General features: G+C 35.0%; 1 protein-coding gene and 1 pseudogene across 4 annotated transcripts; both read left to right on the plus strand.

The window, feature by feature from the left end:
• The first annotated feature begins 680 nt into the window (after positions 1-680).
• Positions 681-6,145, plus strand: LOC140851740 (uncharacterized; annotated as a pseudogene).
• Positions 6,146-7,010: 865 nt separating this feature from the next.
• On the plus strand, positions 7,011-12,004 carry LOC105051285 (uncharacterized). Of its 4 annotated transcripts, none has more exons than XM_073243719.1 (7): positions 7,011-7,433; positions 7,561-7,831; positions 9,036-9,104; positions 9,415-9,532; positions 10,741-10,823; positions 11,049-11,144; positions 11,540-12,004. In XM_073243719.1, exons 1-7 carry the CDS (start codon positions 7,279-7,281, stop codon positions 11,600-11,602), a joined length of 855 nt encoding a protein of 284 aa, XP_073099820.1. In that variant the 5' UTR covers positions 7,011-7,278; the 3' UTR covers positions 11,603-12,004. The 4 variants fall into 4 exon arrangements, with proteins under 4 accessions (XP_073099820.1, XP_029122340.1, XP_073099821.1 ...); XM_029266507.2 differs by lacking the exon at positions 11,540-12,004 and adding an exon at positions 11,258-11,492 and having other exon boundaries at positions 7,014-7,433; XM_010931636.4 differs by lacking the exon at positions 11,540-12,004 and adding an exon at positions 11,253-11,492 and having other exon boundaries at positions 7,028-7,433.

The following is a 12,004-nucleotide window of genomic DNA, read 5'->3' on the forward strand; positions in this document are numbered from 1 at the left end:
TATGTATTCATAAAAAAATATTAAAAAAATAAATTTAAAAATATAAAAAATTAAAGTTTTAGAATCATGTTTAGAATGATTCAAACTATTTAAATCTAACCTCAAGTTTTTTTTGAAATATTTAAAAAAAAAATATTTTTATAATTATTTAAATAATAAAATAATATTATAAAATAAAAAATATGTAAAAATAGTGTTATATTTTAGTTAATTTAAAAATATTATTTGAAGTATATAACGTATTTATTTTGAATTTATAAGTTTTAAAATTATTATTGAAATTATTTTGAATTTATGTATAACTTTTTTAATAATTATTAAACTATCGTGTTTTGTTATACTTGCAGATATTTGTAAGAAAAAAATTCAGAGCATGACGTTCATTGACTTCAATTAATTATATATTTTTTAATATATATTTATTTATAAAAAATATTAAAAAAATAAATAAATAAATTAGAGTTTTTTTTGAGATTAAGAATAATGTTTAGAATGATTCAAATAATTGAAATATTTGAATCTAACCTGAGATTTTTTTGAAATTTTTAAAATTAAAAATATTTTTGTAATTATTTAAATAGTAAAAAATATTATCAAATAAAAAATATGTAAAATGAGTGTTATATTACAGTTAATTTAAAAATATTATTTGAAGCATATAATATATTTTTTGAATTTATAAATTTTTAGTTTATATATAATATTTTTTTAATAATTATTAAACTGTCGTGTTTTATTATACTTGTAGAAATGAGTAAGAAGAAAGATTCAGAGTGTGACATTGGTTGGGATCATGGTGAGATGCTTTCGACTCAACATTATTGGAGATGTAAATGGTGCAACACAAAGTTCAAAGGAGGAGGGGTGACTAAGTTGAAGTAGTATCTGACTGGTGGTTATCCTGATGTGTTCATGTGTCGGAAATGTCTGCAAGAGGTCCGACAGTTGATGAAAAAGTATTTTGCTGATTCGAAAGTAGTGAAGGAAATGGTAAAGCAGAAAAGGACGGAAGTGGACTGTCGAGTTGCAGAGCCACCTTCTTATCACTCTAAAGAGTCAGAGGAGGCTTCCGCTCCAGATGATGAGGCATAGATTGAGGCTGTCATTCAGATGAGCTTGGCTGATTAGTATCGACAGGAGGAGATGGTCTAATATATAGAGCGATTTAGACCATCATGCTACGAATTGGGGTCTGGATCAGCGATCGGTGGGGGAGAATTTGAGTTTAGGAGGACTACATCAGTCAAAGAGCCTAGTGGTAGAGGAAGCAGACACAGCATATCATCTTTGTTGGAAGTTTTTGGCAGTAGGAGGAAGTCCTTTAGAGATATTTCAGTAGGAGCCACCATCCATGATTTGGATCCATATGCTTTGCTCAGCAAGGATTCAAAGCAGCAGAGGATTGACACTATGGTGAAAAAAGATAAGAAGAAGGATATGTGGTGAGCTATTGGATCATGATTTTATTTCAGTCATATTCCAGTAAATGCAGCAGTCAATCCTTACTATCGATATGTCATTTCAGCTATAGAGGCTGTCGGTCAGGGTGTAGATCCGTCAGGACCTAAGGACATCTATGGTCAGCTTTTTGACAGTAATAAGGAGGATCTGCAGAGATGGATTACTTCTTACAAGAATAAATGATCTACATACGGACTGACAGTGATGTATGATGGTTGGACCGGTCCTACTAGATGGAGTATCATTATTTTTTGACGTATTGTGATGAAAAAAATATTTTTTCACAAATCAATTGATGCTTCAGATAAGATGCACGATGTCACATATATTTTTGATCTGATGGAGGAGATGATTGATTCAGTGGGTGAGCAGTATGTCGTGCAGGTCATTACAGATAATGGACCACAATATAAGGCTGTCGGAGAGTTGCTGATGGAGCAGCGATCGCAGATATACTAGACCCTATGTGCTGCACATTGCATTGATCTTATGTTGATGGATATTGGGAAGATTTGTAGGATGCAGCAGATAGTGAAGATTGTCCAGACTATTACTAGATTCATCTACAATCACACATGAGTTCTTTTATTGATGCGGACGTATATTGGGGGAGAGATCTTAAGATCGGATATCATACGATTTGCTACTAACTATATAGCACTTGATAGTCTTCTTCAGAAGAAAGCAGTCTTACATCAGATGTTTGTCAGTGCCGAGTGCAGGAGAGCAGATATGCGAGGGCTGGTACTGATGAAAGTCATGTGGAGAATTTGATAATGAGTTAGTCATTTTGGCAGCAGGCTGAAAAGGTAGTGAAGGTTATTAAGCCATTATATGAGGTGCTTCGCGCCATGGACAGTGAAAGATATCCCCAGATGGGTTTCTTATATTATATGATGGAGAGGGCAAAGAAACAGATCAGTGAGAATGATCCGAAGTATGCTTAAGAATTCATTAACATCATGGAGCGCCATTGGGACTATCAGATGGGTAGAGATTTGCATCTAGTCGGTAAACACGGATTCAAGAATATTTTAAATATATTTTCTTATGCTTGTAAAAGTATACTTAATCAGTTATGGAATGTATCTGCAGCTTATTATTTGAATCTGAGATTTCAGTATACCATTCTTGGGATAGATATGGATAACGAGCTTTTTGCTACTCTTTGTAACGTGATATATAAGATGGTGTCCGATCCAGAAATCGCATTGTTGTGTCTGCAAGAGGTATACTAGTTTAAAATAGATGTGATTATTCAACTGAATTCGATATGTACTCAATGATATATTTATAAATTTAATAAATATATTTTTTTACAGACGAAATAGTTTAGAGAGGGATCAGACAGCTTTGGAGTCGCATCAACTGTCGTAAGCAAAATGTAGATAAATTCAAGTAAATTATATATCAATAATGAGCAGCATAAATAGATATGTAATTTTGCTTAATAATATCATAAAATTTGATATGTAATTTTGCTTTTGCAGTTGAATGGTGGATTCATTTTGGAATGTCCTCAGAATATTTGAGAGATGTGGCTGTCCGTATTCTTTCTCAAACGATCTCTACTAGTGGCTGTGAGCGCAATTGGTCGACTTTCACCCTTATCCACAGCAAACAGAGAAATCATCTGACATAAAAATACCTCAATGATCTTGTATATGTTCACTATAATCTGAGGTTGAGGTTAAAATGCATTTAGGAGGAAGTACAACTGAAATACACTGATCCGATACTAGATGATTATGTTGATGAGAACGACGATCCGATCATCGATTGGCTTGCAGATCAGCAGTAGGATCTCGAGCTTGATGAGCCAGGATCCCCTCCACGACCAGCCAGTGTGGTAGCTAGGGAGATCAGGATGGATCCAGGGCAATAGGCAGAAAGAAATATTTCACATAAGGTTCCAGCTGATCAGCCACAGCCTGAGAAGACATAGAGGATTTATTCATCATATGACTCGATATCCGATATATTTTCACAGATGTTCGAGCAACAGATGTTTAGATGAGATCGACAGTCAGCAAGAAGACATCCATCCTCCCAATCACAGGAAACTTAGCCACAGAGGGGCACAAGGGAAGGAAAAGAAAAGACAGTTGCACGTGCGTCGCTCTCTAGAGTACAAGAACAATCTGGCTCAGATTCGGAGATCAGGGAGAGTGATGATGATACTGGTAGTAGTAGTCATGGATCTGATGATCAGGGAGGAACTGGAGGATAGGAGACCATTGCTTATGAAACACAATCGCAGGATGATATTTGATTCACCGGTGAGTTCAGTTTATACATGCCACACAAGATAGGGACCATGGTGGATGAGTCGGTAGAGATCGTGGGGAGCCGATTTTATATAGACAACGGGCTCCTAGAGGTCATCCAGCACACGATGCAGCTGCAGACGATCTTGCACGTGGAGTAGGGTTCATGGATGTATTTGGATCATCCTTGCATTATGGATCCTATTATTCGCAACCATCTTATGATCCATATGGATATGGTGCATCCGAGGTATCGTCTTTTAGTGGTTACTATCCTATGCAGTCTGGAGAGTCTTACGGATCAGATTTTACTATCGACATATTCGAATGGGCTCCTCCACAGCCATACCATCATCCCGAGGATACTTCTCAGAGTCAGAATTTGAGTGAGAGATCTGAGATGTCTTACAATTCAGAGAGGATATCTTATGGGATGAATATTCAAGAGTATATTACATTTTGGTTAGAGGATTGGACTGATGTTCCTCCAGATTATGCTAATGATCCAGATATCTACGAGCATCACAGACACTCGACGAGAAATTAGATGTAGAGCAGAACTTGATGTTAGTATATCATTCTTTGTGCTTTGTACTTTAAAAATTTAAATATATTTTAATATATATATATATTAATTTTAGGATGATATAGTTGTAATATAATGTAAATAAATATATATTTAAAATTTTGGATCAAAAGTCCCTGTACCACTATCGAACTCAAAAATTGAATCCAAATATATCAATAATATGCAATATAATGTAATTTTGAGATTATATTTATCAATTAATAACTTAAACACTCAAAAAAATGAAATAATTTTTTTTTTTGTACCAATATCGAATCGGTACGTCGAAGTGTATCATATATCGGTACGGTACGGTATTGATATTGTATCGGTCTGTCATCGGTACGGGGTCCGATATTGATACAACGATCTTTGATTCAGATCAAAGAGGGCTTAAGAACTAGGAAAACATGATACAACCTAATTAGTGTTGTTGCGTGTTGGATTTCTGTTTTGTTGTTATTTTTTGATATTGTTTTTGTTTGTATACATAGAGATCTGTGAAGTGTTTAGTCTGTCAAAGAGATGGAGGAACTTTAAGATCAAAGAGGGTCAAGAACTTGAGAAACATGTTATAATTTAAGATGGCAGTTTATTAAAGTCTTTCTTTTTTTAATTTTTATTTTTTATGTAAGTTTAGAAACATTAACATCGAAGATGTGTATACAATTTTTTGTTTGTATATTAGATGTTAATATAATTTTTTGTATGTATACACATCTTTTTTGAAGACTTAAATTATCCATTGGTTGCAAGGTCCTAACTTTTTTTTTTTTCTAACGATCAATGTGGCTTCCTCCCTTTAGTTGAACTTGGATATAGATAGCTTACAAGAGGCTCTCCCTTCTTGTGAGAGTTTACGGTTACTGTCGTTCTCTCCTTGATCGGATGAATGTCTGGGCGTCTTTAGACGCATTGATGCAACCATTTTCACCGGGTCGTTTGGCCGGAAGGTGGTGGCAAATGTCGGGTCTTCGCGATCCAACTTATTGAAAGGTCTAATTCAACTTGCGCATGATTGATGTATGTCCGTTTTTAGATTAATTCTTATGGATGATACATTCGATCAGTTACGACCCTTTTAAAAGGGTGAATCTCTCTTTTTTTTCGATTTCTCATCGGCCACTGACCGCAAGCACCTCGATCGTGTCCGGTTTTTGCCTGGAAAGCTACATTTCTTTTGCAGGTTTCATTCTTAAGGTCCAAGCCCCTGAAAAAGTTGCAAGAATAAAAGATTATATATATATTTTTTCTGGCTCAAAAAATGCACTGCTATGTTTCATAATTGTAATCAACTTGGGAAGGGAACCGCCCCTTGTTTACTCCTACAAGGTATCTCTTCTTTTTCCCTTGTTCTTGAAAGAGTATCTGCTAGCAAATGAATTAATTGAGATATAGTGTTGACCTAAATAACCATACAAAAAGTTACATATACAAAATAAATTATTCAATAAAGATATTTTTTAAAATTTCTAAAGAAACTTCCGTAATAACTAAAGTCTAAAGGTAACCCATTAATAGTAATGTTTGATCAATGAGGATCGGAAAAGGTGACCGACTTATCCGGAGCAGGCATTGTTAAAGATGAAAATACTGATTGTGGTAGAGAGGGAATGTAGAATAGTTATCTGATGCATTATAATATTAGAGATAGTTATTTTAAAGACTAGATATTTGGTACCGGTACATTATAATGTCGAAGATAATGTGCATACAGCAAAAGCGCAGCGACCGTTCGTGGGGAGCTACAAAATCACTGTAGATATTTTTTGTTGTCAGCAAGTTGGAAACGGATCGGATATCATTATATTCATATTTATATTTATTTTATTTAATAAATATAAATATAGATATGTATCAATATTTATTTTGAATGGATTCAAAAATAATTTAAATTTTAAAAATATAAATATAATTATATATATTATTTATATAATTAAAATTTATGACTACATAATCAAAAATATTATTAAATAAATGATAAATTAAATTAATAACATATTTATATAATTGTATAATTTTTTTAAAATTAATAATTATTATATAAAAGTACATAAAATTATTTGTAGATTCGGATACGGATATGAATATAGTATTAGTCAGATTTTTAAATTTTTATTCATATTTAAATTAATTGAGATATGAAAATAAATTTGAATGAATAATATTCATATTATTTTCATTCTTAGTTGCCGATTTAATAGCAGCTCAGAGCATTTGGAGTCCGTCGGTTATCATTTGAACTCAGCCCATTGACTTTATTGCTAATTAGATATTTTTATAAGCCATGGATAATGACAGATTCCGGTTTCAATGGCTACCCATGAAAATTTTTCTTGTCATGGTTTTAAGGGCATGATTAAACTAAATATAGCCGGAATGTTTTTGTTCAAAAATAAAATAATAATGCCATAACAATCATATTTATTGTTTCAAGGTGGATATTGCTTCAGCTTATTCTGCTGTTTGGATAGCAATAAATCATACAAACGTAACATCCTTTGGTGTCATATAACATTTAAAAATAACACAACCAATTAATTGTTTGTTGATTGGGAAATAATAGAGTCAGCTTCAGCCCACTTTTGATAAACAAGTAATCGCATTATTTGTTCATCAAACGAAGAGAAATATTTTTTACCAAATTTTGATAAATACTTCTCTATTTTGATGAATAATGATATGGTTAAATGACGGACCAATCGCAGTCGATCTTCACGAGTGCGCCGCGCAAATGGTGTGATCCATGTGTAGTCTCGTGAATGCCGTTCTTTCCAAAGAAACAAACAGCTAATATCCGGACTCGCAGAGTCGCTACGCTCCGCGAGAGCAAAGAAAAGGAACAAAGGGGAAACCCAACCTGACAAAAAAAATAAATTTCAATACGATTCTCTCTCGTCGTTACCGTGCGCGCTTCCGCCGCTCGAGCGCACGCGCACGTACGTATTATTATTATTCTTGCTAGCGAAAGAAAGGGTAGTGATGATGGAATTAAATATTCCACCCCCTCTCAGAATCCGATCCTCCCTCCATCCAAGGAGTGCTCCTCGCCATCTACTTCCTTTAGATCTCCGGAAGCTGCCTCTCTCCCTCGATTCTCGCCTCTTCCGATCCCCTCGCCGGGTTTGTCTCTTCAGGTGTCCTCTCTCTCCCGATTCCTGCTGCCATCCCGGTCCGATGGGTTCTTTTTCTTGCTTATAGTCGCAATTACAGAGAATTTTAGAGGAGAGCGAGTTCTTGATTCCAGTAGTTTTTGGCGTGCAGGAGGTGGAGTTTGGGTGGTGGAGGAGTGGGTTTTGGGATGGACGGAGGGAGGGCCACCGCGGATGCCACCTCCGGGCGGATGGTCTTTGAGCCCATACTTGAAGAGGGGGTTTTCCGGTTCGATTGCTCGGGGAATGACAGAGATGCGGCGTTTCCGAGCATTTCTTTTGTTGATCCTAAGGCAAGGGAGACGCCGATCATGGTTCATAAGGTGCCGGAGTATATCCCTATGTTTCAACGTATTTATGGACAACAGATCGTCAAGATTCAGGTTTGCTGTCGTTTCTTTCAGCGATTTTGATTTCTCTAGCTGAAATGATGTAGAGTTTAGTGTTTTTAATGCGAGACATTCTTATCTGGAAGGAATATAACACCTACTTGAACTTATATATGATGATGTTATAATGATGTGCAGTTTCCTGATAAGATTATAATGATGCGTAGTTTCTTAAATTGATTGATAATGTTAAACTTAGTTGATGATCATGGTTCATATGCTGATTGATAATGTTAAACTTAGTTGATGATCATGGTTCATATGTTGATTGATAATGTTAAACTTAGTTGATGATCATGGTTCATATGTTGAATCTAAACTCACGGTTCAGTATTGCCTATACATTTGGCACATCTGGCCATCCGACACGGCAGCCTCCAAAAGTCTAGGCACAGGGACTTGACATTTATCCTCAAAAAATTATAGACACCAGGACATGGCATACGTATATCCATGTATAAGTAACATGACGTCCATATACTTATGCATATATCATTGTTTTGATGCTTAGCCTGATTTAAGATTACTTATGATGTGTTAAAATACTTAAATTGATGGTTAACAATGGCAACTGTATAGTAAAATAATAATGACATTTCACTTAGAGTATCCATAAAATGGTTATAACTTTATATCAAAAACATAATGGCACTTTGCTTAAAGTGGCTAGCACTTGAAACTAGGAGTCTCCTCCATGGCACTCCAAAAAAATGCCAAGTTTTAGCACTTTTTTCATTGTCAACGAGATACCTCAGAGTGTAGTATCTAGCTGTGGCATGATCCATCTTGCAGTGTCCAAGTGTCCAAAAGCACTGACACTTGAAAAAAAAGAAAAAAAAGGAAAATTGGAGCGTCTATGTAATATTATTAAGATATGGAGGAAGGGTCTAGATGCTTTATAATAATTTGAAATCATACTTTTTTAAAAATGAAGGAGGGAGGTGCATAAGCATATATCCACATCTATTGTTTTTTCCTTTTTGTCTGAAATTATGCTTTGGGCATTCTGCTAATGCATAGAAAGTAGAATATATCTCTACCATAACTTTTGTTGGAAATTAATAATAATTTTCTTAGATCACGTATGTGAAACATAACTATGTGAGTTATATCTTTGGAGATTATATGTTTATGTTAAATTTTATGATATTAATGTTTTTTATGATGTGATTATATAATATACACCTTTCTTCCACAGCTTCCTTCTGGATCATCCTTTTATGGAACTGGAGAAGTAAGTGGGCAGCTTGAGCGGACAGGCAAGCGGGTATGCTGTCTATCCAGTTACCTATGGTATCTACATTATTCAAGTACTTAACCCCTATGGTCATTTCGGATTTTTACATGGAACACAGATACATGGGGACCACATCCCTGTATCAGTCACATCCTTGGGTTCTAGCTCTTCTACCAGATGGAAAGGCATTGGGTGTTCTTGCTGACACAACTTGGCGTTGTGAGGTTGGGCAAGATTCCTTCATTCTGTAGATGGATCCACCGGCCTCATTCATGTTTTGGTTTCACCTCTAAAGGGATGCCGAATTCTATTAGTCTAGTGATCACTTTTTTTTTGACAGGTTGACTTACGGGAAGATTTCACGATAAAGTTTGTGGCAATGGGTGTTTACCCTGTAATCACATTTGGCCCATTTGAGACACCTACTGATGTCTTGATGTCACTGTCTCATGCAATTGGTTATTTTCTTAAAACCATTTCCACTGTTCTAGATATCATTTAAAACACTTTAATCTATTTCATAGATTTGAATTTATATGCTGTCTCTATTTGCATTTCTTGCATACTTAGATTACTACTTATCCAATTAAATTTTTTATGACAGGAAAAATTCGAATCCAGCAGGACATTTTTCGTGCTTATTATTCATGTATATATATTTTTTTAAAGCCAAATGAAGATTACTTTGTTGAATTAAATTAGTGATTGATTGCTTTTCAGTACGTGTTTTAAATAGCATCTTTGATAACGTCTAGGTCATAGAGCTAAATGCTTAAGAAAGTTGATTAGCGAACTTGCTGGTGAACAGAACGTGCAATATTATTAGTCTAATTGTCCAATTAGAAATGTAACACCACAAGTAGGTTCCTCACACAAACCAGGGTGGCCCTAACTGAACTTTTTCAGATGATCAACTTGAAATTGAAAATTGGAACTAATGATCTCCTGTCATGTGGTGAAGACTGTGTAGAGGGAATGTTGACAACAATACCTAGCCCACAATAGATAATAATAATTAATGGAAGGATCTAGCAGCATGTCACCAAATTCAGTAACGTGTTAATGGGAGGCCAATATCTGGATTCAATGAAACTACATGATTTTGTATTGAATTCCACATCAGTGCAATGGTTCACTGCAAGAACAATAACTTAATGTAAAAAGTTCAATTTGGCCGTGGCCTCTCTCTTATGGCATTTACTGAACATACATACCACCAATATATTTACGCTGGGAGACTTTGGTAAACAAACAACAAAATATTCTATTTTTCTTATCAATTGTTTCTGAAAGTACCCAAATTATACTGGCAGTTTTATGCAAAATTAAGTCTTTTGTATATGATGTCACTTGCATTGTCCTCTCGATTCTTATCTGTTCTATTATATAATGTGAACTCCCAAGTGCTCTGTTCATGAAGCACCTTGCTTCTGTGGCTTGATGTACATGCATTGTACATACCATCCTTCAGTAGTTTCTACATTATAACATTCAACTATAACATATGTAAGTATCTGAAATAGGAGTTATTATAAAAACCGAACTTTGTCAAATCATATAAAACTTGGTAATTTGTTCATGATAGTTGAAATTTCTCTTGTGATCTATATTGGTTTTACCATTACAATTTGGTTTCCATATCTATTCTTCTCCATTAAAATTTTAGGAACCATTTTTATGCCTCCCAAATGGTCACTTGGATATCATCAATGTCATTGGAGCTATGACTCTGCTGCAAAAGTTCTCAAGGTATTTTGATATTAATCATGTAACTTGCACATTGCTGCTTTTGTCTACATTTTAAATCCCTTTTTTCTTTGGGGGGGAGGGGGGGGGGCTGGTTTAATTGTTTTCCTTTGTTTATCTGAATGAAATATGGCTGGACCCTGGTATGGCCATAAGATTAAGTTTATTGTGATAATATGTGCTGGCTATTGCTTCTGATGTTCATATGTTGGCTTTATCCCGTGGCAGGTTGCCAGAACATTTCGAGAGAAACACATACCTTGTGATGTCATATGGATGGACATTGACTTTATGGATGGCTTTCGATGTTTTACATTTGACAAAGTATGTTCCTTCATACAGCTTGGATGTAATATTCAGTCATTATTGTATATCTCTATAGTCACCATAGTAGGTTTTGTTTAGAGACTTAATTTTTTTGATCTTTTTCAGATCAGGCTTATGATGTGGCAGATATGAAAAGAATAAGGTGCTTGTATCATAGTTCAAGTGGGTAGCAAATGGAGATTAAGTACAACTAGACAACTAAATGCAAAAAATAATCTCATTCATTATTTAGAAACATGTTTTGTGAACATCCATGCTATAGATTTTTCATGTTTATGTGCATGTGGATACATGTATAGCATGCTAATGTTGGAGTTGTTTGTTTTCAAATGATGGTTTTAGTTATCAGATTGTACTGGCCAGTATTCTTACATATCATAATGTACTAGTAGGGAAATCAGTACCTGGTAGCGCCCCCCAAAATGAGTTTGGTGCCAAATGATGTGCTGTACTGACACTGGTAGGGGCTGTACCAGTTGGATTCCAGGATGGGTATCGGAAACATTCCATTTAATTGTTTATTACATCTTGATAATATGGAACCTCATGGAAGATTAACACTTCCAATAATTGACATTTCAAGCAGTCTGATATCATGTATCATGCTGTATTTGATGTATTTTTGGGGTTTCATGTTTCTTGTGTGTATGCAGGAAGTTCTTTCGGTTTACTGTGGTTGCACTCGTGCAAAATGGGGATTTCATGTTGAGACTTCATGTACTAACTGTTTTCTTGCATTTCTCTAACCAAGGCAGCCATCAAACTGATCCCTTGCAGAGATAATCTCCTTGTCCTGGTGGACCAAAATTTTAGCATGAGGCAAAAATAAAACCTCAAGCATGCATTCCATTGACTAA

This window comes from Elaeis guineensis, chromosome 9 (genome assembly GCF_000442705.2).
Source record: "Elaeis guineensis isolate ETL-2024a chromosome 9, EG11, whole genome shotgun sequence".
Lineage (NCBI taxonomy): Eukaryota > Viridiplantae > Streptophyta > Magnoliopsida > Arecales > Arecaceae > Elaeis > Elaeis guineensis.